Genomic DNA, 25,028 nt, shown 5'->3' on the forward strand with positions numbered 1-25,028 from the left:
AAATTTCGACGACTTTGAAAAGTGCTGCAATTAATTCTTTAGGGTACTATTCCGACGTGATTTCGCGAGAGGAATCGATTAATCGCAGTCCCGATACGCTGCGAGCAACACCTGCAAAGTTACAGCCGAAAAACTGCAGATTTTCATCGTCATTTCTCTGCTGCTGGTCCTAGGCTATTTTTCATGTGTTTTCTGAGTTCCTGGGCGTCGAATTAGTCTAAAAAGCGTCATACGGATCGATTCCCAGACAAAAGATTTTTCGGCCAAAAAAAATCCAAGGCTAACCCCTTTGCATTTTTGGCGAAAATTTCGACGACTTTGAAAAGTGCTGCAATTAATTCTTTAGGGTACTATTCCGACGTGATTTTGCGAGAGGAATCGATTGATCGCAGTCCCGATACGCTGCGAGCAACACCTGCAAAGTTACAGCCGAAAAACTGCAGATTTCTGTCGTTATTTCTCTGCTGCTGGTCCTAGGCTATTTTTCATGTGTTTTCTGAGTTCCTGGGCGTCGAATTAGTCTAAAAAGCGTCATACGGATCGATTCCCAGACAAAAGATTTTTCGGCCAAAAAAAATCCAAGGCTAACCCCTTTGCATTTTTGGCGAAAATTTCGACGACTTTGAAAAGTGCTGCAATTAATTCTTTAGGGTACTATTCCGACGTGATTTTGCGAGAGGAATCGATTAATCGCAGTCCCGATACGCTGCGAGCAACACCTGCAAAGTTACAGCCGAAAAACTGCAGATTTTCATCGTCATTTCTCTGCTGCTGGTCCTAGGCTATTTTTCATGTGTTTTCTGAGTTCCTGGGCGTCGAATTAGTCTAAAAAGCGTCATACGGATCGATTCCCAGACAAAAGATTTTTCGGCCAAAAAAAATCCAAGGCTAACCCCTTTGCATTTTTGGCGAAAATTTCGACGACTTTGAAAAGTGCTGCAATTAATTCTTTAGGGTACTATTCCGACGTGATTTCGCGAGAGGAATCGATTAATCGCAGTCCCGATACGCTGCGAGCAACACCTGCAAAGTTACAGCCGAAAAACTGCAGATTTTCATCGTCATTTCTCTGCTGCTGGTCCTAGGCTATTTTTCATGTGTTTTCTGAGTTCCTGGGCGTCGAATTAGTCTAAAAAGCGTCATACGGATCGATTCCCAGACAAAAGATTTTTCGGCCAAAAAAAATCCAAGGCTAACCCCTTTGCATTTTTGGCGAAAATTTCGACGACTTTGAAAAGTGCTGCAATTAATTCTTTAGGGTACTATTCCGACGTGATTTTGCGAGAGGAATCGATTAATCGCAGTCCCGATACGCTGCGAGCAACACCTGCAAAGTTACAGCCGAAAAACTGCAGATTTTCATCGTCATTTCTCTGCCGCTGGTCCTAGGCTATTTTTCATGTGTTTTCTGAGTTCCTGGGCGTCGAATTAGTCTAAAAAGCGTCATACGGATCGATTCCCAGACAAAAGATTTTTCGGCCAAAAAAAATCCAAGGCTAACCCCTTTGCATTTTTGGCGAAAATTTCGACGACTTTGAAAAGTGCTGCAATTAATTCTTTAGGGTACTATTCCGACGTGATTTTGCGAGAGGAATCGATTGATCGCAGTTCCGATACGCTGCGAGCAACACCTGCAAAGTTACAGCCGAAAAACTGCAGATTTTCATCGTCATTTCTCTGCTGCTGGTCCTAGGCTATTTTTCATGTGTTTTCTGAGTTCCTGGGCGTCGAATTAGTCTAAAAAGCGTCATACGGATCGATTCCCAGACAAAAGATTTTTCGGCCAAAAAAAATCCAAGGCTAACCCCTTTGCATTTTTGGCGAAAATTTCGACGACTTTGAAAAGTGCTGCAATTAATTCTTTAGGGTACTATTCCGACGTGATTTTGCGAGAGGAATCGATTGATCGCAGTTCCGATACGCTGCGAGCAACACCTGCAAAGTTACAGCCGAAAAACTGCAGATTTTCATCGTCATTTCTCTGCTGCTGGTCCTAGGCTATTTTTCATGTGTTTTCTGAATTCCTGGGCGTCGAATTAGTCTAAAAAGCGTCATACCGATCGATTCCCAGACAAAAGATTTTTCGGCCAAAAAAAATCCAAGGCTAACCCCTTTGCATTTTTGGCGAAAATTTCGACGACTTTGAAAAGTGCTGCAATTAATTCTTTAGGGTACTATTCCGACATGATTTTGCGAGAGGAATCGATTGATCGCAGTTCCGATACGCTGCGAGCAACACCTGCAAAGTTACAGCCGAAAAACTGCAGATTTCTGTCGTCATTTCTCTGCTGCTGGTCCTAGGCTATTTTTCATGTGTTTTTTGAGTTCCTGGGCGTCGAATTAGTCTAAAAAGCGTCATACGGATCGATTCCCAGACAAAAGATTTTTCGGCCAAAAAAAATCCAAGGCTAACCCCTTTGCATTTTTGGCGAAAATTTCGACGACTTTGAAAAGTGCTGCAATTAATTCTTTAGGGTACTATTCCGACGTGATTTTGCGAGAGGAATCGATTGATCGCAGTCCCGATACGCTGCGAGCAACACCTGCAAAGTTACAGCCGAAAAACTGCAGATTTCTGTCGTTATTTCTCTGCTGCTGGTCCTAGGCTATTTTTCATGTGTTTTTTGAGTTCCTGGGCGTCGAATTAGTCTAAAAAGCGTCATACGGATCGATTCCCAGACAAAAGATTTTTCGGCCAAAAAAAATCCAAGGCTAACCCCTTTGCATTTTTGGCGAAAATTTCGACGACTTTGAAAAGTGCTGCAATTAATTCTTTAGGGTACTATTCCGACGTGATTTTGCGAGAGGAATCGATTAATCGCAGTCCCGATACGCTGCGAGCAACACCTGCAAAGTTACAGCCGAAAAACTGCAGATTTTCATCGTCATTTCTCTGCTGCTGGTCCTAGGCTATTTTTCATGTGTTTTCTGAGTTCCTGGGCGTCGAATTAGTCTAAAAAGCGTCATACGGATCGATTCCCAGACAAAAGATTTTTCGGCCAAAAAAAATCCAAGGCTAACCCCTTTGCATTTTTGGCGAAAATTTCGACGACTTTGAAAAGTGCTGCAATTAATTCTTTAGGGTACTATTCCGACGTGATTTCGCGAGAGGAATCGATTAATCGCAGTCCCGATACGCTGCGAGCAACACCTGCAAAGTTACAGCCGAAAAACTGCAGATTTTCATCGTCATTTCTCTGCTGCTGGTCCTAGGCTATTTTTCATGTGTTTTCTGAGTTCCTGGGCGTCGAATTAGTCTAAAAAGCGTCATACGGATCGATTCCCAGACAAAAGATTTTTCGGCCAAAAAAAATCCAAGGCTAACCCTTTTGCATTTTTGGCGAAAATTTCGACGACTTTGAAAAGTGCTGCAAATAATTCTTCAGGGTACTATTCCGACGTGATTTTGCGAGAGGAATCGATTAATCGCAGTCCCGATACGCTGCGAGCAACACCTGCAAAGTTACAGCCGAAAAACTGCAGATTTTCATCGTCATTTCTCTGCTGCTGGTCCTAGGCTATTTTTCATGTGTTTTCTGAGTTCCTGGGCGTCGAATTAGTCTAAAAAGCGTCATACAGATCGATTCCCAGACAAAAGATTTTTCGGCCAAAAAAAATCCAAGGCTAACCCCTTTGCATTTTTGGCGAAAATTTCGACGACTTTGAAAAGTGCTGCAATTAATTCTTTAGGGTACTATTCCGACGTGATTTTGCGAGAGGAATCGATTGATCGCAGTTCCGATACGCTGCGAGCTACACCTGCAAAGTTACAGCCGAAAAACTGCAGATTTTCATCGTCATTTCTCTGCTGCTGGTCCTAGGCTATTTTTCATGTGTTTTCTGAGTTCCTGGGCGTCGAATTAGTCTAAAAAGCGTCATACGGATCGATTCCCAGACAAAAGATTTTTCGGCCAAAAAAAATCCAAGGCTAACCCCTTTGCATTTTTGGCGAAAATTTCGACGACTTTGAAAAGTGCTGCAATTAATTCTTTAGGGTACTATTCCGACCTGATTTTGCGAGAGGAATCGATTAATCGCAGTCCCGATACGCTGCGAGCAACACCTGCAAAGTTACAGCCGAAAAACTGCAGATTTTCATCGTCATTTCTCTGCCGCTGGTCCTAGGCTATTTTTCATGTGTTTTCTGAGTTCCTGGGCGTCGAATTAGTCTAAAAAGCGTCATACGGATCGATTCCCAGACAAAAGATTTTTCGGCCAAAAAAAATCCAAGGCTAACCCCTTTGCATTTTTGGCGAAAATTTCGACGACTTTGAAAAGTGCTGCAATTAATTCTTTAGGGTACTATTCCGACGTGATTTTGCGAGAGGAATCGATTGATCGCAGTTCCGATACGCTGCGAGCAACACCTGCAAAGTTACAGCCGAAAAACTGCAGATTTTCATCGTCATTTCTCTGCTGCTGGTCCTAGGCTATTTTTCATGTGTTTTCTGAGTTCCTGGGCGTCGAATTAGTCTAAAAAGCGTCATACGGATCGATTCCCAGACAAAAGATTTTTCGGCCAAAAAAAATCCAAGGCTAACCCCTTTGCATTTTTGGCGAAAATTTCGACGACTTTGAAAAGTGCTGCAATTAATTCTTTAGGGTACTATTCCGACGTGATTTCGCGAGAGGAATCGATTAATCGCAGTCCCGATACGCTGCGAGCAACACCTGCAAAGTTACAGCCGAAAAACTGCAGATTTCTGTCGTTATTTCTCTGCTGCTGGTCCTAGGCTATTTTTCATGTGTTTTTTGAGTTCCTGGGCGTCGAATTAGTCTAAAAAGCGTCATACGGATCGATTCCCAGACAAAAGATTTTTCGGCCAAAAAAAATCCAAGGCTAACCCCTTTGCATTTTTGGCGAAAATTTCGACGACTTTGAAAAGTGCTGCAATTAATTCTTTAGGGTACTATTCCGACGTGATTTTGCGAGAGGAATCGATTAATCGCAGTCCCGATACGCTGCGAGCAACACCTGCAAAGTTACAGCCGAAAAACTGCAGATTTTCATCGTCATTTCTCTGCTGCTGGTCCTAGGCTATTTTTCATGTGTTTTCTGAGTTCCTGGGCGTCGAATTAGTCTAAAAAGCGTCATACGGATCGATTCCCAGACAAAAGATTTTTCGGCCAAAAAAAATCCAAGGCTAACCCCTTTGCATTTTTGGCGAAAATTTCGACGACTTTGAAAAGTGCTGCAATTAATTCTTTAGGGTACTATTCCGACGTGATTTCGCGAGAGGAATCGATTAATCGCAGTCCCGATACGCTGCGAGCAACACCTGCAAAGTTACAGCCGAAAAACTGCAGATTTTCATCGTCATTTCTCTGCTGCTGGTCCTAGGCTATTTTTCATGTGTTTTCTGAGTTCCTGGGCGTCGAATTAGTCTAAAAAGCGTCATACGGATCGATTCCCAGACAAAAGATTTTTCGGCCAAAAAAAATCCAAGGCTAACCCTTTTGCATTTTTGGCGAAAATTTCGACGACTTTGAAAAGTGCTGCAATTAATTCTTCAGGGTACTATTCCGACGTGATTTTGCGAGAGGAATCGATTAATCGCAGTCCCGATACGCTGCGAGCAACACCTGCAAAGTTACAGCCGAAAAACTGCAGATTTTCATCGTCATTTCTCTGCTGCTGGTCCTAGGCTATTTTTCATGTGTTTTCTGAGTTCCTGGGCGTCGAATTAGTCTAAAAAGCGTCATACAGATCGATTCCCAGACAAAAGATTTTTCGGCCAAAAAAAATCCAAGGCTAACCCCTTTGCATTTTTGGCGAAAATTTCGACGACTTTGAAAAGTGCTGCAATTAATTCTTTAGGGTACTATTCCGACGTGATTTTGCGAGAGGAATCGATTGATCGCAGTTCCGATACGCTGCGAGCTACACCTGCAAAGTTACAGCCGAAAAACTGCAGATTTTCATCGTCATTTCTCTGCTGCTGGTCCTAGGCTATTTTTCATGTGTTTTCTGAGTTCCTGGGCGTCGAATTAGTCTAAAAAGCGTCATACGGATCGATTCCCAGACAAAAGATTTTTCGGCCAAAAAAAATCCAAGGCTAACCCCTTTGCATTTTTGGCGAAAATTTCGACGACTTTGAAAAGTGCTGCAATTAATTCTTTAGGGTACTATTCCGACGTGATTTTGCGAGAGGAATCGATTAATCGCAGTCCCGATACGCTGCGAGCAACACCTGCAAAGTTACAGCCGAAAAACTGCAGATTTTCATCGTCATTTCTCTGCCGCTGGTCCTAGGCTATTTTTCATGTGTTTTCTGAGTTCCTGGGCGTCGAATTAGTCTAAAAAGCGTCATACGGATCGATTCCCAGACAAAAGATTTTTCGGCCAAAAAAAATCCAAGGCTAACCCCTTTGCATTTTTGGCGAAAATTTCGACGACTTTGAAAAGTGCTGCAATTAATTCTTTAGGGTACTATTCCGACGTGATTTTGCGAGAGGAATCGATTAATCGCAGTCCCGATACGCTGCGAGCAACACCTGCAAAGTTACAGCCGAAAAACTGCAGATTTTCATCGTCATTTCTCTGCCGCTGGTCCTAGGCTATTTTTCATGTGTTTTCTGAGTTCCTGGGCGTCGAATTAGTCTAAAAAGCGTCATACGGATCGATTCCCAGACAAAAGATTTTTCGGCCAAAAAAAATCCAAGGCTAACCCCTTTGCATTTTTGGCGAAAATTTCGACGACTTTGAAAAGTGCTGCAATTAATTCTTTAGGGTACTATTCCGACGTGATTTTGCGAGAGGAATCGATTGATCGCAGTTCCGATACGCTGCGAGCAACACCTGCAAAGTTACAGCCGAAAAACTGCAGATTTTCATCGTCATTTCTCTGCTGCTGGTCCTAGGCTATTTTTCATGTGTTTTCTGAGTTCCTGGGCGTCGAATTAGTCTAAAAAGCGTCATACGGATCGATTCCCAGACAAAAGATTTTTCGGCCAAAAAAAATCCAAGGCTAACCCCTTTGCATTTTTGGCGAAAATTTCGACGACTTTGAAAAGTGCTGCAATTAATTCTTTAGGGTACTATTCCGACGTGATTTTGCGAGAGGAATCGATTGATCGCAGTTCCGATACGCTGCGAGCAACACCTGCAAAGTTACAGCCGAAAAACTGCAGATTTTCATCGTCATTTCTCTGCTGCTGGTCCTAGGCTATTTTTCATGTGTTTTCTGAATTCCTGGGCGTCGAATTAGTCTAAAAAGCGTCATACCGATCGATTCCCAGACAAAAGATTTTTCGGCCAAAAAAAATCCAAGGCTAACCCCTTTGCATTTTTGGCGAAAATTTCGACGACTTTGAAAAGTGCTGCAATTAATTCTTTAGGGTACTATTCCGACATGATTTTGCGAGAGGAATCGATTGATCGCAGTTCCGATACGCTGCGAGCAACACCTGCAAAGTTACAGCCGAAAAACTGCAGATTTCTGTCGTCATTTCTCTGCTGCTGGTCCTAGGCTATTTTTCATGTGTTTTTTGAGTTCCTGGGCGTCGAATTAGTCTAAAAAGCGTCATACGGATCGATTCCCAGACAAAAGATTTTTCGGCCAAAAAAAATCCAAGGCTAACCCCTTTGCATTTTTGGCGAAAATTTCGACGACTTTGAAAAGTGCTGCAATTAATTCTTTAGGGTACTATTCCGACGTGATTTTGCGAGAGGAATCGATTGATCGCAGTCCCGATACGCTGCGAGCAACACCTGCAAAGTTACAGCCGAAAAACTGCAGATTTCTGTCGTTATTTCTCTGCTGCTGGTCCTAGGCTATTTTTCATGTGTTTTTTGAGTTCCTGGGCGTCGAATTAGTCTAAAAAGCGTCATACGGATCGATTCCCAGACAAAAGATTTTTCGGCCAAAAAAAATCCAAGGCTAACCCCTTTGCATTTTTGGCGAAAATTTCGACGACTTTGAAAAGTGCTGCAATTAATTCTTTAGGGTACTATTCCGACGTGATTTTGCGAGAGGAATCGATTAATCGCAGTCCCGATACGCTGCGAGCAACACCTGCAAAGTTACAGCCGAAAAACTGCAGATTTTCATCGTCATTTCTCTGCTGCTGGTCCTAGGCTATTTTTCATGTGTTTTCTGAGTTCCTGGGCGTCGAATTAGTCTAAAAAGCGTCATACGGATCGATTCCCAGACAAAAGATTTTTCGGCCAAAAAAAATCCAAGGCTAACCCCTTTGCATTTTTGGCGAAAATTTCGACGACTTTGAAAAGTGCTGCAATTAATTCTTTAGGGTACTATTCCGACGTGATTTCGCGAGAGGAATCGATTAATCGCAGTCCCGATACGCTGCGAGCAACACCTGCAAAGTTACAGCCGAAAAACTGCAGATTTTCATCGTCATTTCTCTGCTGCTGGTCCTAGGCTATTTTTCATGTGTTTTCTGAGTTCCTGGGCGTCGAATTAGTCTAAAAAGCGTCATACGGATCGATTCCCAGACAAAAGATTTTTCGGCCAAAAAAAATCCAAGGCTAACCCTTTTGCATTTTTGGCGAAAATTTCGACGACTTTGAAAAGTGCTGCAATTAATTCTTCAGGGTACTATTCCGACGTGATTTTGCGAGAGGAATCGATTAATCGCAGTCCCGATACGCTGCGAGCAACACCTGCAAAGTTACAGCCGAAAAACTGCAGATTTTCATCGTCATTTCTCTGCTGCTGGTCCTAGGCTATTTTTCATGTGTTTTCTGAGTTCCTGGGCGTCGAATTAGTCTAAAAAGCGTCATACGGATCGATTCCCAGACAAAAGATTTTTCGGCCAAAAAAAATCCAAGGCTAACCCTTTTGCATTTTTGGCGAAAATTTCGACGACTTTGAAAAGTGCTGCAATTAATTCTTCAGGGTACTATTCCGACGTGATTTTGCGAGAGGAATCGATTAATCGCAGTCCCGATACGCTGCGAGCAACACCTGCAAAGTTACAGCCGAAAAACTGCAGATTTTCATCGTCATTTCTCTGCTGCTGGTCCTAGGCTATTTTTCATGTGTTTTCTGAGTTCCTGGGCGTCGAATTAGTCTAAAAAGCGTCATACAGATCGATTCCCAGACAAAAGATTTTTCGGCCAAAAAAAATCCAAGGCTAACCCCTTTGCATTTTTGGCGAAAATTTCGACGACTTTGAAAAGTGCTGCAATTAATTCTTTAGGGTACTATTCCGACGTGATTTTGCGAGAGGAATCGATTGATCGCAGTTCCGATACGCTGCGAGCTACACCTGCAAAGTTACAGCCGAAAAACTGCAGATTTTCATCGTCATTTCTCTGCTGCTGGTCCTAGGCTATTTTTCATGTGTTTTCTGAGTTCCTGGGCGTCGAATTAGTCTAAAAAGCGTCATACGGATCGATTCCCAGACAAAAGATTTTTCGGCCAAAAAAAATCCAAGGCTAACCCCTTTGCATTTTTGGCGAAAATTTCGACGACTTTGAAAAGTGCTGCAATTAATTCTTTAGGGTACTATTCCGACGTGATTTTGCGAGAGGAATCGATTGATCGCAGTTCCGATACGCTGCGAGCAACACCTGCAAAGTTACAGCCGAAAAACTGCAGATTTTCATCGTCATTTCTCTGCTGCTGGTCCTAGGCTATTTTTCATGTGTTTTCTGAGTTCCTGGGCGTCGAATTAGTCTAAAAAGCGTCATACGGATCGATTCCCAGACAAAAGATTTTTCGGCCAAAAAAAATCCAAGGCTAACCCCTTTGCATTTTTGGCGAAAATTTCGACGACTTTGAAAAGTGCTGCAATTAATTCTTTAGGGTACTATTCCGACGTGATTTCGCGAGAGGAATCGATTAATCGCAGTCCCGATACGCTGCGAGCAACACCTGCAAAGTTACAGCCGAAAAACTGCAGATTTTCATCGTCATTTCTCTGCCGCTGGTCCTAGGCTATTTTTCATGTGTTTTCTGAGTTCCTGGGCGTCGAATTAGTCTAAAAAGCGTCATACGGATCGATTCCCAGACAAAAGATTTTTCGGCCAAAAAAAATCCAAGGCTAACCCCTTTGCATTTTTGGCGAAAATTTCGACGACTTTGAAAAGTGCTGCAATTAATTCTTTAGGGTACTATTCCGACGTGATTTTGCGAGAGGAATCGATTAATCGCAGTCCCGATACGCTGCGAGCAACACCTGCAAAGTTACAGCCGAAAAACTGCAGATTTTCATCGTCATTTCTCTGCCGCTGGTCCTAGGCTATTTTTCATGTGTTTTCTGAGTTCCTGGGCGTCGAATTAGTCTAAAAAGCGTCATACGGATCGATTCCCAGACAAAAGATTTTTCGGCCAAAAAAAATCCAAGGCTAACCCCTTTGCATTTTTGGCGAAAATTTCGACGACTTTGAAAAGTGCTGCAATTAATTCTTTAGGGTACTATTCCGACGTGATTTTGCGAGAGGAATCGATTAATCGCAGTCCCGATACGCTGCGAGCAACACCTGCAAAGTTACAGCCGAAAAACTGCAGATTTTCATCGTCATTTCTCTGCTGCTGGTCCTAGGCTATTTTTCATGTGTTTTCTGAGTTCCTGGGCGTCGAATTAGTCTAAAAAGCGTCATACGGATCGATTCCCAGACAAAAGATTTTTCGGCCAAAAAAAATCCAAGGCTAACCCCTTTGCATTTTTGGCGAAAATTTCGACGACTTTGAAAAGTGCTGCAATTAATTCTTTAGGGTACTATTCCGACGTGATTTTGCGAGAGGAATCGATTGATCGCAGTCCCGATACGCTGCGAGCAACACCTGCAAAGTTACAGCCGAAAAACTACAGATTTTCATCGTCATTTCTCTGCTGCTGGTCCTAGGCTATTTTTCATGTGTTTTCTGAGTTCCTGGGCGTCGAATTAGTCTAAAAAGCGTCATACGGATCGATTCCCAGACAAAAGATTTTTCGGCCAAAAAAAATCCAAGGCTAACCCCTTTGCATTTTTGGCGAAAATTTTGACGACTTTGAAAAGTGCTGCAATTAATTCTTTAGAGTACTATTCCGACGTGATTTTGCGAGAGGAATCGATTGATCGCAGTCCCGATACGCTGCGAGCAACACCTGCAAAGTTACAGCCGAAAAACTGCAGATTTCTGTCGTCATTTCTCTGCTGCTGGTCCTAGGCTATTTTTCATGTGTTTTTTGAGTTCCTGGGCGTCGAATTAGTCTAAAAAGCGTCATACGGATCGATTCCCAGACAAAAGATTTTTCGGCCAAAAAAAATCCAAGGCTAACCCCTTTGCATTTTTGGCGAAAATTTCGACGACTTTGAAAAGTGCTGCAATTAATTCTTTAGGGTACTATTCCGACGTGATTTTGCGAGAGGAATCGATTAATCGCAGTCCCGATACGCTGCGAGCAACACCTGCAAAGTTACAGCCGAAAAACTGCAGATTTTCATCGTCATTTCTCTGCTGCTGGTCCTAGGCTATTTTTCATGTGTTTTCTGAGTTCCTGGGCGTCGAATTAGTCTAAAAAGCGTCATACGGCTCGATTCCCAGACAAAAGATTTTTCGGCCAAAAAAAATCCAAGGCTAACCCCTACGCATTTTTGGCGAAAATTTTGATAACTTCTAAAAATGTGGCGAACATATGTGACGTCCTCTTTCAAGAGGAATCGATAGAGCGTAGTCAGAGTACGTTGCGAGGAACGCATGGAAATGACGATTGCACGATCGATGAAAGCATGATTTCAAACAATCTATAGATGCTTTAGCTTGGGCGCATTATAGAGTTGCTGCAGGTAGCGGACCAGAAGTTCTAAGCGAAAAATTCGCAGTAGCTCAAATTAATTATTATCACAAAACAGCGAAGCAAGCCCATGCACGCCCTCTGAAGCAAAGGCTTTGCGTTTAGACATACAGCTTCTAACGCCGGAACAATTTATCTACAATAATTCGAATAAAACAAATCCACGTCCGTGGTTTTTATGCCCTTTCTATATCAGGAGCAGTTTCGTGACAAAATTCCTCTAGAATAGCTAATAATCTACAGTACCGAAGATTACAGCATGATTCGTAAATATTGAATCAGGAAAACGAAATATATCAACGCAGAATAATTTCATAAGAAACAACAACAGTAATAATTAGTAAAATCTCAATATATTTTTCGGTATCTTTTTAAAATACACATTGTCATTACTCTTCTTGTATTATACAAATTACAAAGGGGCAAAAACGAAAGAAAAAGAAATAAATAGATTAAAAACAGAACAAATTAAAAGTATGTACAATTATTCATACTCATTTATTTCAGTTCCGGTCGTCTGTTAAACCTGTTATACTCTATAAATATTTTCAGGACTCAAATCGATCTATAGCATGTTATTATTCTTCTATTGGTGCAGTACGAGAGAAGCAGAAAGGTCGTGCGAATGAGAATGGAAATCTCATAATCGTCAGCTGGATCGTTTTTCTGCTCTAATTTAGTCATATCCAATAAAATACAAAATCAATATGTTCTTCATGAAGTGTTACAGCAAACGCCATCGTTTTTTTTAATGACCTGTACAGGCATTCAATCAAATTTTCGAATGTTTCAGTCCACCAAAATGCCATTATTCATTCGTAATTTCTGATTTTTTCCTTCTAAATTTCTTCACTACTACTTTACTATTTCGCAGGCATCTTTATCTATACAATTATCACCGATCCTTGTTACGAGACAGTTCTGGTTTTCGTTATTTAATTCTGTTTCTTCTCGTTTTTTTAATATTGGTGTATGATATGGAAAAATTCACACTTTTATCACCTAATATCGATTCTAATTTGGATACAGACTATCTAATACAATTTTTATTTTCAAGGAGTATCAATTTGAAGATAATACCTATGCATGAATGACACAAGACAAGAGTTTCAATTCATCTTTTTACTCTCAGAAACGATCATTACGCATGAGCATATTAATACAAAATTCACGATGAAAAAAGTGGAAGTATGAAGGAAAAAATATTATAGAAAACTAATTATCATACTTTTATAAAAATGTGAACAAAATATTTATTCAACGCGAAAAACCTTCAATGCAACAGAGAAAAAGAAAGAGAGAGAGAGAGAGAGAGAGAGGGAGAGCAAGAAAAAGAGAAAATTGAAAGTCACAAGAGAAATAAAAATTCAATCAAAAAAGTTGAAAACAACAAAAAAAGTTTCACAACGATTCTTCTATTTACAATTATAAAATAATATCAGTAATAATGATTATGATGATGATAATGATGATGATGATGATGATAGTGATAATAATAATAATAAACGTTGTTTTGAACATCGGCATAATTTTCAATAATTATCATCAATATTTACTAATCAATTATTAATTCATTCGCTCAGAGCCGTATGCATATAATATTTACCATTATTTATAATGTTTAATATGTAAGTGTAATATATGCACAATGTGTAAAATTCATTATTCTATATAATATAAGTATGTATATTAAAAATTGTTAGCAAGGCACTAATCACGCATTCGTGTTAAAGGAAAAGCGAAAAAACAATTGCATGCCAACGTTATTCTTCGCGTAAGTAAACGACACCTTTTTATAATAGCATGTATTTTTCGTTTTTCCTTCAAATTGTTTCCCTCTTGAAAATATCAAAAATCAAATCGTTCCTACAATAGTGATAATAATAATAGTCATAATAATAACTAGATATTGAAAAACATACATTGTTTTCCAATATTCAAGATATATGTGCTCAATGTCTCTGTGTGTGTGTGTGTGTTTGCGTATGATTGTTTGCATAAATAATCACCAGGAATTAATCGAGCAATTGATTACACATTTATTTCATGTATCTGTTATGTATTATATTATATATGTATATATAGGTATCGAAAACTAAGAAATATTAAATTAATTACAATATTTTGTTTCTTTCTGTTTTTCTTCTTTCTTCAATACATGTATGTATACATTTGTATATAAATATACATACATATATGAATAAATATAGTTAATTTACTTTAACTTACGATAATAATGTAGCAGTAGTAGTAGCAGCAATATCGATCATATAATGGGTGCATTGCGATGATATAGTTATTTATATAATTCGTGTGCGTGGGTGTATATAATATATATGAGTTGACTATTCGCCAGAAAGCATACATGATTATCAGATACCTGTTAACAATATATTTGTAATACCCAATAATAATAATATTAATAATAATAATAATAATAATAATAATAATAATAATAATAATAATATAAAGAGTAAAGAAATTTCAAAAATCGTCCAGCTTACTCTCTCTCTCTCTCTCTGTATCTATATATCTCTCTGTTTGCCGTGTTCAGTTTAATCGATATACAGTTTTTACATTTTAATTAAGTTTTCAAGTATAATATCAAAATTAATGATAATAATTATTTTAATTACGAATATTGTTGTGTTGTATAATGCACATTTTCCGAAGGCAACTCTGTGTGAATAATTTGTAATTTTTTTTTTTTTATTGTTTTTGTTTTTCGACGTTATTCAATAAAATTTTTAATTCAATAAATTTTTAGTACCTTTGCCATTTTTTTTCTTCTTCTTCTTCTTTTTATTCATATTTTTTTTGAATTTTTTTTTTTTTTTTTTTTGTAAATTTTTCTCCTCTTTCAACGACTAGAGATTATTCTCAAAGTATTTTTACGTACAGATATGTGTATAATATCTTTGACTCTAGAAATAAGTGCGACTGCGGCAAAAGATTTGAAGATATTAAAAATGTTTATTTTCTTTGCAATTATTGATTATACGCGTAGGCGTATATGACGGGGGGGGGGGGGGGGGGGGGGGGGGGATTAAAAAAGGAGAGGAAAGAAAGAATGAAAAATACGGATTAAATCAAAAGATATAAACATTAAAGTTGAAAATTGTAGCGATTATTGCGATTGGGATAAAATATAGAATTTATTATATATCAAATAAACAAATCTCTTCCCAACAACACCGTTCAATTAAATATTTCTTTTCAACCAGTTGCTTTTATTTGAATCTTCTTATCGCGATTCTATTCTTTACGTGTTTTATTGTCAACAATCACATTATCACAATAATAAGAAGAAGACTAATATGAATAACAGTAAGTGAAAAAGATAAAAAAAAAAAAAAAAAAAAGAAAAAAAAAAACACTTTTTGATTCATCAAAATTATAACAATTATTCAAAATATTTCGATAAATAATACGAAAAATAAAAACACGTACCGATTTAATTTACATTGATAATAACAGTTATAATAAGAATAATATTAACGCAGGGTGGAATAGAAATTTTTTTTCTCGATCAACAATAATTATCATATCGCCATCGCGTCGTTTCATTTGTCATCGTTAAACCGAATTGAACATGAATACAGAGAAAGCAAAAACAATACAAACGTAAGACGAATTTTTTTTTTTTTTTTTACCAATTATAAAAAGTATTTGGCGGATTATTTTCACTTCAAACCTGGATTTCCTGTCTGATTGTACTTCGATTTCTATTTCTATTTACACATATTATCGCTCCGAATAAATGAGTCTTCATACGAATGCGCGAAAGAGCGAAAAATTGTGGTTTGAAAGACAAATTAAAAAAATGAAAAAGAGAAAAATCGTCATGGAAAACGCAATTAAGAAAAAAATTTTTTTTTAATTATACTAAATAAATATAAGTTATATCAAATATTTTGCTCTTAGTTATTTTGCTTGTCGGTTTATTTCTTGGATTATCTTTACTTTGTGTTCTTCTTATTCGCATCAAATAAGTTTTTAAACACGCACTAGCGTACTTTTATTAAGGCAATCAAGGTTTTTCAATCGTAGATCAAACCCCTGTTAATTTTCTATTATTATCATTACTATTACTATCACTAATTATTACTTTTACTAATTACTAGTGAAATGCATTGTTTGATATCTTATCAATCTATCTTCATCCACATTTTGTCCATTATTTACTTATAATTTTCCCTTTCTTTCGTATCTGTATCATTTGTTTTGTTTGTTTTTTTTTTTTCTCTTTTCAATTTGTTCCAACTATTCTAAAAATTATATTTTCAAAGTACGTATATATTATTTTCACAGAATCAGCCGTAAACTGCGAATAAATTGTGTATCTGTACTGTGTCTCATATGTTGGGAAACAACAGATAAAAAAAAAAAAAGCAAGAAAAGAAAACAAAGGGAAAAATGTTTCAAAGCGTTTGTTTTTCTCAACGATTCTCGATAACACGAGAATAGACAAAACCAGAGAAGATACATAACAGATTGCAATAACACGTATAAATCAAGAACAAGAATTTCGTGTTTCGCGATCGAGTTGATATTACTTATTTCGACCTATTGTTCACGTTATTATTACAATAAGACACGCAAGTTTTACTTCATCCGTTTACTGTATCATTATTATCGTTATTACTCTTATAATCCTTGTCATTATTATTGCTCCTCAAGTATCAGCGAAAATAAAAAAAAAAAAGAACAAGAATGATGAAAATTTTGGCATAAAAAAAAAAAAAAAAAAAATTAAAAAAAAAAAAATATAATACGTATATAATTATTTCCCGTTAATTTATTTCATTGATAACAATTTAGTTTCTCAAATTTCGTATGACGAAAAAAATCAAACTACCTTATATAAAGAAAACGCGTGCACTTGTGCTAAACAGTAATAATAAAAACAAACTATACTACACTAAATTCATTGTCGTATTTTTCTTCTAAAACTCAATTCTTTTTACAAATATCTATCTATGTATCTATTTAACTGTCTACCTATCTATCTATATTGGTATATACCTATATATTTATATAGCTACCTAAATATATCTATAGCAGCTTTCCACGGCAGATAAATTGCCGCCTGGTATATAATACAAATACAAATACATATGCATTGAACGTGAGGCGTGGGTGGAAAGGAATATTTGTAAAATGGTTCCGGGATAAGTCTTAGATATTTTTTCGTTGACAAGAGAAATTAGATTAAAGAAAAGAAAAAAACTGGATAAATTTGCTAGTGCAATAAGCAGCGCGCGAGGTGCGAAACGGTATTTCGTTAATACTTTTTCTCATTCTTTCTTTCGGTTTTCTTCTTTGTTCCGTGGTTGTTGTTGTTTTTTTTTTTTGTTTTTTTTTTGCTTTCTCTTCATTTTCTTTTTCGCCAATTTCCGACAAGATATCTTATAATAAATTATTGTGTACCTAACAAACGCCTACCTTTCACCTGCCTCCTCCACTTTTTTTTTTTTTTTTTCTTCGTCGTCTTTTGCACTCTACGATCACTCAACGGCAAAACCACAAGTTTCTTCAACAGCCTGCGTCAGTTTGTCTAACATTTTTTGATAGCTTTGATAATTCTGCGGTATATCTATCCTGTTAAAACAAGTGTGAGCCTTTGGCAAATTTTCACTAGGTGCGTCCACCGCGTGTATTGTGAACAGACGGGGACCCGCCGCTCCGGTTGATCCTTAAACAGAAAGGAGAAAACATCTTTTCATTACGATGAAAACTTCACAGTGTTGACGTGGTTTTGGTCGAATTTAAAGTTAATCTACACTCTCGTTTGATAATCATAAATCACCATTGTGGGAAGAACGAGCTACGAGTAATGGGAAGAGTTTATGAATATAATAAAATTTGAAGGAAACTCGATACGATGTTAAGAAAAATAAAAACGATACGAAACAGCTTTCTTTTAAATACTGTAAGGAGATCAAAGATCACACACTGAGATGTGAAAACTGATAAAATAACTCACCTTGTAGCGCTTTGAATCCCTGCAAAGGTACCCTTGAGCTTCCGGTAACAAATTGTAAAAGCCTAGCCCTCATTTCTTCGCCGTACGATTCGACAATTTGCCAGAACCATCGTACGATCGGAGTATCAGGCGTGCAGTGTTTCAGTCTCGTGTGCATTTTCCAATCGTTGATATCGATGGATCCCAGTCCGCCAATGACAAGCTCGAGTTCCCGTTCGTCGAACGGCCTCAGTAACTGAGGTGGTATCAGTTCGTGAAAACCTTTTTGCAACGCCAGGAACTGCTGCTCTATACCCCGCATAAAACGATAATTGACGTAGAGTCTGACATATTCACGTTTATTTTCTTCCGTCACCGCAATATCTTTGCCACCAGGTTTCAGCTCGTGATTCTTTAACACTCCGAAACTACTGTGCTCTACGGAAAACGTTGCATCCAATACGCCGTCGATGCTGTTTTCCCTACGGATTAAATAAGAGGGAAAAAACATTAATTCCACAAGTTTTTGTATATTCATTGGTTTAACGTTGTGATTTGCGATGAAATCGGAGGCTTGTTAATATTTGCTTACTCTAAGGAGTGAATAATGCTGAATAGCAGGAAAGTAAAAATAAATCGTCAACTTACAACATCCAGGTCAAGCTTCTGTGCAGCTCTGGATCTACGCCCTCAATATCGCTGAGTGTGATCGCCTTGTTGAGGAGCATTTTATAAAACGGCGTCGTGAATCCACCATCGACATGATGCCCGTGGAAAACAGCGATGCCGATTATCCTGCCGGCGAAATGGAAGTAGGAAAGGTGCTCCGGATTTATGCCCGAGTCGGGGTTTATCTGCAGGGTATAATTGTCGTCTCTGGAATACTGGAAGAGCCCGTACTGAGGATTCAGCATCTCGTGTGAAAGCAGGTAAAGCCATTCCCTCGCAACTCCGCCGTAGTCGAGTCCCTCTTCCCCCCGAAACTTCACCATTAAACGTTTGCGCATATCCTTCGGTCGCATCTTCATTATCAGTCTGTACGATTCCTGCGCAACGAATGAAACTAGCAATTAATTGACGCGTGAAATAAAAACAGTAGCGTAAAAATTAAAGAACTACCGATTTTAGGATACACTGGTGCTAATTATTGTCGATAATTTTGAACACAATCGTGTTAAACTTGTCTGGAAATATTTTATATAGTTTGTTTTACAGTCGCGGGAACTTTCGCTTTCAGAAAAACGGCAATTTAGAGAAGGTGATGATTAATGAATTGTCACTAGGATAATGAACAAGAAGGTAAATTGTTTACCTCGAATATCTCGTTTCTGGATACTTCCAATCTGCAATGACCGCTTTGTGGTTGCAGCGCATTGAGTTCAGCTCTGAGGCACTTGAGTTTAGCTACCAGATCTCGTTTGTACTTAGGAAGTAGCTCGCTTTCCATGAGTTCCTTGGGGAGGTCGGAAACCGTTTGTCCATTTTGCGAGGGTGTACTTTCAGCTGAAAAACACAAGATAAGTTTTCATTAAGCGAATAAAATCCCGACGGAAATCCGAAAATCTGCTTCAAATACCTGTCGACGAAAAAAAACGCACCATTTACAGAACCGACGAAGAAAACGCGAATGAAATTAAACGGCATGGTCAGACTGCGCAGCCCACATAGAATTGCAACTGAGCAGAAAATATCAGACGTAAACAAAGTAATACGCTGATACGTTCCTCTGATAAGATAAGAACTAGCCAATAGTCAGTGGCCTAATGGATAGACGTGAATAATCCTGTTTCTTGCTTTCGCACCTTATTAATTAACGATCAGCACTGACGAATTCCTTTTTTCTTTCCGGTTACGATTTTACCGGGTAAAAAAATTGCGGCGGTAAGTACGGAATTATCTCTTCTGCAAGCTAGATATATACAATTGCTCAATAACAGTTATACGAAATACCGCGACAAACGACGCATTATTTATATTTATAATAATGCGTTGGTAGCGAGGGAGAGAGAAAGATGGAAAGAAAGAGATCAACTCGTGGAAGAAATTCAGTTCAGAATCCGCAGTCTATTTTCATGCAAGTTGAAGTAAGTTTTTTAGACAAATAAACTGAATATCAATAAGGAATGTTATTACAATTCGATAGAGTGAAATTTTTCTTTGTTTAATGTTGAACACTTCGAATTCAGCGGGTTTTTTGTTATTTTTTAGGTCTGTTCATACCTTCGAGTGAATTAACAAGAACAGAATATCGTGGAACATACAAAACCAAGTTGAAATGAAAAGGTTTTACATTTCTAGTAACGTTTCAAGCAATTTCAATACAGTTCCTTTCAAATTTGATCTGTTTTTCGATTTACTTCAATCATTTTTGGCTGCTTTACACGGCATGCTTACTAGTACCTTTCAATTCAAGAAAATTATACTCACAGGTGGGAGAATTGTTGTTACTCGCTCCCTCCGTTCTGGGTCTAGCAGGATTCGTCGGAGTAGATAGAACTGTTGGGGTAGGAGGAGCTTCAACTCCAGCCGGCTCTACTCTAGCCAAGTTAGAATTACTTGATGAATTCGCTGTCTGATTAGAAGTCCCGTTTTGGGGACTTTGCCGCCTGAGAGAAGACAAAAGTACATGGCTAAGTAAATGTATGAATTTATAAATAAAGGAGAAGATACGTATTCAAAGACAAGAACAAGTCGCAATCGTTTAACTGGTTCAACTTACTTCAACAAGTTGCTTATTATCTGCCCAGACAACCGAGGATCCGTGAATTGGGTTGTCCTGTTATTATGATCGACGAAGTAAACGCGTCCTGTTTGCGTCTGGCGCATTTCCCATCCACTGGGAAGCGGCCCGAGCTCATTTGCCAACTCGTTAGCTGGCAAATCCCGCGGTATTCTTGGATCGTGCCACGTCGAGGCGCCCGTTGGTACATGGTAAAAGTAAACCTGTCCTTGCTGCGTTTTCCTCAATTCTGAATAGAGATTAAAGTCTTTAATTTCCCAAAATCGCGTTCTGTAAGTCTTCAACTTACTAACTACGCTGCTCAGAATTATGCAATAACGATTTGGATAATTTGTGTTAAAGAAATAACTTTTTCACATATTTTCAAACAGTTTTTGTGCATTTTAATCGATTCGTCAACACTTACCGTATCCTCTGGGCAGATCGGAGGGTTGATTGTCATTCCTCCTCTCAGCGTTTGGCATAATGCTGTTTCGATTCCTGTTCGTTCTGTTCTGCCTCCGAGCCTGGCTTCCATTGGGTAATCGATTGCCATTCTGCTCCTCACTGGTTCTTTGTGGCCTCCTTTCCCGGGTCGAATTAGTCGCCGTCGTGTTCCGCAGATTGTGATTATGATTGTTGTTCTGCCCCTGCGTAGGCGTGTTCTGCGCAGAATTCTCCCTCACCGGTGTCCTGTTCTGGGATCCCTCTGCATTCCAGTCCGATGTCCTCGAGCTCGGACTCTGGCTCCTCATGTTCTGAGGACTTCCACTTCCACTTGGTGACGTCGGTTCCGTTCCCAGAGGTGGTGGCGGCTCTGGTGTTGTGGGAATTATGGCGTTCGCTGGTCTGAAATAAGAATATAAAAGTAAATGCTGGGTGAGGAGTTTTGCGCTGCAAAAAACTGTATTATTCAAAGTATAAGTATATGCGGTAATAATCCTTGGCAAAAATTGGTTGCAAAGGGAAAACGAGCGGAGGAAGCAGCGATCGTGAGGCAACTAGAGGCAAAACTACCTACCGAGAATTTGGCCGCACCCACTGAGTGCTTCTGTTGAAGTGATTGACATAATAGAGTCTTCCGTTTTGAGCACGCCTTTCTTCCCAGCCATCGGGGAGATCCGTTGGGCAACTCAGGTCTCCAAGAACATCAACGACGGCGTTGTGCCCAACGGTGTTGCTCACTGCTCCGTTGTGCCCGTCCCTCGACAGCAGCGATACTACTATTTGGCCTTTTACCACATCCGTATCTTCGGAGTGCGCTTTGCAGAGATCCAAGCGTTGATCTGTCGAAGAATAAAGCAGTTGTGGTTAATCAGTAATCGATATTAAGTCAGCAAAGATTGATGGTAGAATTTTTTTGTGTGAAAAGGGAGGAATTTTAAATTGCGACAGAGAATTTAACGAAAAGTTGGTAATTCTGATTATTCAATGGAACGTTCAGGGAAAATCCTGACAAAGAATTGCTTCTTACAATGTCAGAAATGACATCAATGTGTGGTTTTAAGTCCATTCAACATTAATGTTGAACTTGATACAAGATATTCTTTTTTAAATAAGAACTAAAACCACAAACGACTTGTAACCACAGGATAAGACGTTGAGCAAAACAATAGCGTTCAGCGAAAGTCAAAAGATGCAATCAGGACAAAGCGTATATCATTGCGGTTATTTATAAGCTTGTGATGAAACAACATTTGAATTAGACAAAATGAATCTATCGATTTATGAATGATCTTTGATGAAACTCACATCCTGTATCCTTGAGTCTCTGTATGGTGGAGGAAAGTATGTTAACGCATCCCAAAAATCCACTTCCTTGTTTCTTGTGTATCTTTCTGTGATTCCATACCGATATAGTAATGCCGTCATCCTTTCCAATGTATCTGAAGAAACGATAATCAGAATACAATCGAAATTGAATATGAACAAGGCATAAATCACATCAGATAAACAAGAATTCTTACAAGTCGTAGTGCTGATTCCATTTGGGGTCAAGCGTTGCCTTGCAAGTGTCCGTGCTGTGACATTGGCCAGAACCGTCGACCGTTATCTTGGCGAATGGGTCAGGAAGGCCTTGAATTTGTCAAAAGATAAATAAAAAATGAAACAATTATGGTAATCAATGCTTGCGGCATGTTCGTTCGCGATACTCCAAACAATTCAATTGATATCGTTCGACGAGTTCAACTAATATAGGTGAAATCATGCAGATAACGTGGATGAATGAATCGACAAGTACCGCGAACGAAATGACTGTAAAAACTGATTATCTAATGAGTTGAGATTGCAATCAGGATTCCTAGATTCTAAATTTTCTAGATCGCATTGGCTAGATGAGTTTAATCAAATATTACATGACTAAACGACTAGCACTCTTTACTGCAAATTTTTACTCACGGAAAAGATCCTTTCTGGCGAGGTTACGGGCGCAGAGTACTATAAATGTGGAAAGAAAACAAACGGTATAAATAAATAAGAAAATAAACAAATGGCTGGATACACAATCTTAACAAAAATGTTTCGACGGGATTTAGGAAAACATTTTAGGATTCAAAGGCTAACGAACGGTGTAATTATGGTAAGCAAAGCGAAAGGACAAGGACAGGGAATAAATATTATTCAGAACCTTGTTGTTATCAATATTGAATCAAGCAATTGGTAATAATTTCTTCTACAAGTGTAAATATCTGAAATACGCAAAATACAATTTGAAGATACTTTTCGTAATCTTCAAGAACATCGTTACTTAATCTATATTCTTCGTTAATATCTATCGCAGAAAAATATTTCATGAATACAAAAGTAACGTTAAAAACATAATTTAAAATTATTTCCATTGGAAAATGGATTATTTTAACTCAATTTAGTCAAAATTGGTATTGACCAATTTGAGGGTAAATAAGGATTTACTGGATTAAAGTTAATGACGCGTAAACGTCAAGAAACATTGAATAACTAAATTCCAATTTTATAGCGACAACTTTAGGAACCTTGTTCCGAAAACATGATTAAATTCTGCTTAACTACAGACTATTGAATTCCAGCAAATCCAAATATTACCGATAAACAATTTCCCCAAGAAAGCCTCGACGCTACAAAGCTGACCCTCGTGATGATCTCTCGATTAATCTCACTGTCAACAGAAGGGTATAGTTGACAATAACGAGGTTCTGCCAATAAAGTAACGTAACAAAAATCTGGAGACGTAGCTCAAAAAAATTCACTCGTCGTCCAAGCTGAATTCGAGCCGGACGTTAAACGAGCGTATCAATTTTAGGACAGAGTTAAAGAAAATCGCTGATGCCATGTTGAATAATGCATAACAAAAACAGGAGTCAACGGCGGCTGAACTCGCTATAGTTGCGAGTATTTACTATTTTTGTTGATTGGCGGGAGCGGAATGAAGAGAGAAGAGATGTGGGTTGGGGGGGGGGGGGGGGGGGAGGTTTTTTTTCATCTTCCGTCCCAAGGGGGTGAAATTAAGCAACGAAGGATGCCTGGAACGGGTCTGTCTGCGGATATTTCGATAACAACGACTTACTCGTGAGGCGAATTTTAACGGCCCCGTTCCTCCTGCTACCGCCGGGATTCGACATAACTAGCTTCTCGGACAACGGACATTTACGCACCGACACGCGTCACGACTAACACACTAACTCCACTCGGGCCATAGCGTCAATTGATTATCGGGGTGAAGAGAACCGTTTCTAGCCGCTTCCTAATTACCCATGCCATCGCTGTGTGTGCACCGGACCAGGCCAACAGCACCAGTCTTAACTAGATTCGCTATTCACGATTCACGATTTTTAACGACATGGACTGTGGACACTGCGTGCGGCCATCACTGATTATCGCAGTTGAGTATAGAGTTTCGACTCTCGATTCGACTCGTGCATCGGATATATGCGCCTGCGCAGAACCCGATTTTCAAACTTTTGCGACGGTGCTTCCCCTTCGGAATGCGATGGTGACGTTCCGTCGAGCGGAACGAGCGCAGCCAATCACAGCTGGCTTTCCGTTGTATCCGATAAAAGATCCAACGGAAAATAATCTGATTTATGCCTGTTTTCTTCCGAGACGGTTTTTAAACGACGTGCAATTTTTTTCTGTACGGTTTTGAGTGAGGATTAAATTGGTTTGTGCTTGGTTTAAAGCATAATAAGGATACATCATATCGTCGGATTGTTAGGCTTGTTTTTTTGAATATCGAACTCCTGAGTTTCAGTTTTGGCTGATAAGCTTTAATTTGTTCAATTTACAGTATATCAGATTACTCCGATATACGTGGGGTATATCATCCGTTCATAATTGAATCTATGTGATTCTGTCATCGAAAGATCATCAGTAATCAACGAAAATTAATATTTCAGACACAAGCGCATTATGGATTATTTCAAAAAAACTGTAGAATGACTGATTTTTTTAGAAAATAAGACTTAGAGTCATGAAAAACTTTTTTTTCCGGTAACGGTATGTTTTGAGGAGTTCTAAGGAACCTTGAAACGTACTTCTTGGCTTGCTTAATAGTATTGAAGAATTTAATTACTTTGAAAAGAAAACCTGAAGACAAATTGAAAGTATCTTGCAAAGCAATTA

The 25,028-nt window shown here is 38.8% G+C and overlaps 1 protein-coding gene across 1 annotated transcript; it reads right to left on the reverse strand.

Moving 5' to 3' along the window:
• Positions 1 to 17,133: 17,133 nt before the first annotated feature.
• Positions 17,134 to 24,284, reverse strand: LOC124414234 (E3 ubiquitin-protein ligase SMURF2). Its single transcript, XM_046895211.1, has 12 exons — positions 23,974 to 24,284; positions 22,830 to 22,868; positions 22,397 to 22,505; positions 22,182 to 22,315; positions 21,451 to 21,715; positions 20,857 to 21,278; positions 20,430 to 20,679; positions 20,138 to 20,316; positions 19,023 to 19,213; positions 18,359 to 18,756; positions 17,732 to 18,192; positions 17,134 to 17,440 (listed from the first exon to the last, which is right to left on the reverse strand). The coding sequence occupies exons 1-12, from the start codon at positions 24,026 to 24,028 to the stop codon at positions 17,253 to 17,255; spliced, it is 2,691 nt and encodes an 896-aa protein (XP_046751167.1). The 5' UTR covers positions 24,029 to 24,284; the 3' UTR covers positions 17,134 to 17,252.
• Positions 24,285 to 25,028: the final 744 nt, after the last annotated feature.

The sequence above is a fragment of the Diprion similis genome, chromosome 13, assembly GCF_021155765.1.
Source record: "Diprion similis isolate iyDipSimi1 chromosome 13, iyDipSimi1.1, whole genome shotgun sequence".
NCBI classification, from domain to species: domain Eukaryota; kingdom Metazoa; phylum Arthropoda; class Insecta; order Hymenoptera; family Diprionidae; genus Diprion; species Diprion similis.

Excerpts from the sequence above, each read along its gene's own strand:
- LOC124414234 (XM_046895211.1), bottom strand. The coding sequence starts at position 24,028 with ATGTCGAATCCCGGCGGTAGCAGGAGGAACGGGGCCGTTAAAATTCGC. Across the intron at positions 22,506-22,829 it reads CGCCAGAAAGGATCTTTTCC|GCCTTCCTGACCCATTCGCC; the intron begins GTGAGTAAAAAT and ends GACAAATTCAAG. Across the intron at positions 21,279-21,450 it reads TGGGTGCGGCCAAATTCTCG|ACCAGCGAACGCCATAATTC; the intron begins GTAGGTAGTTTT and ends TTCTTATTTCAG.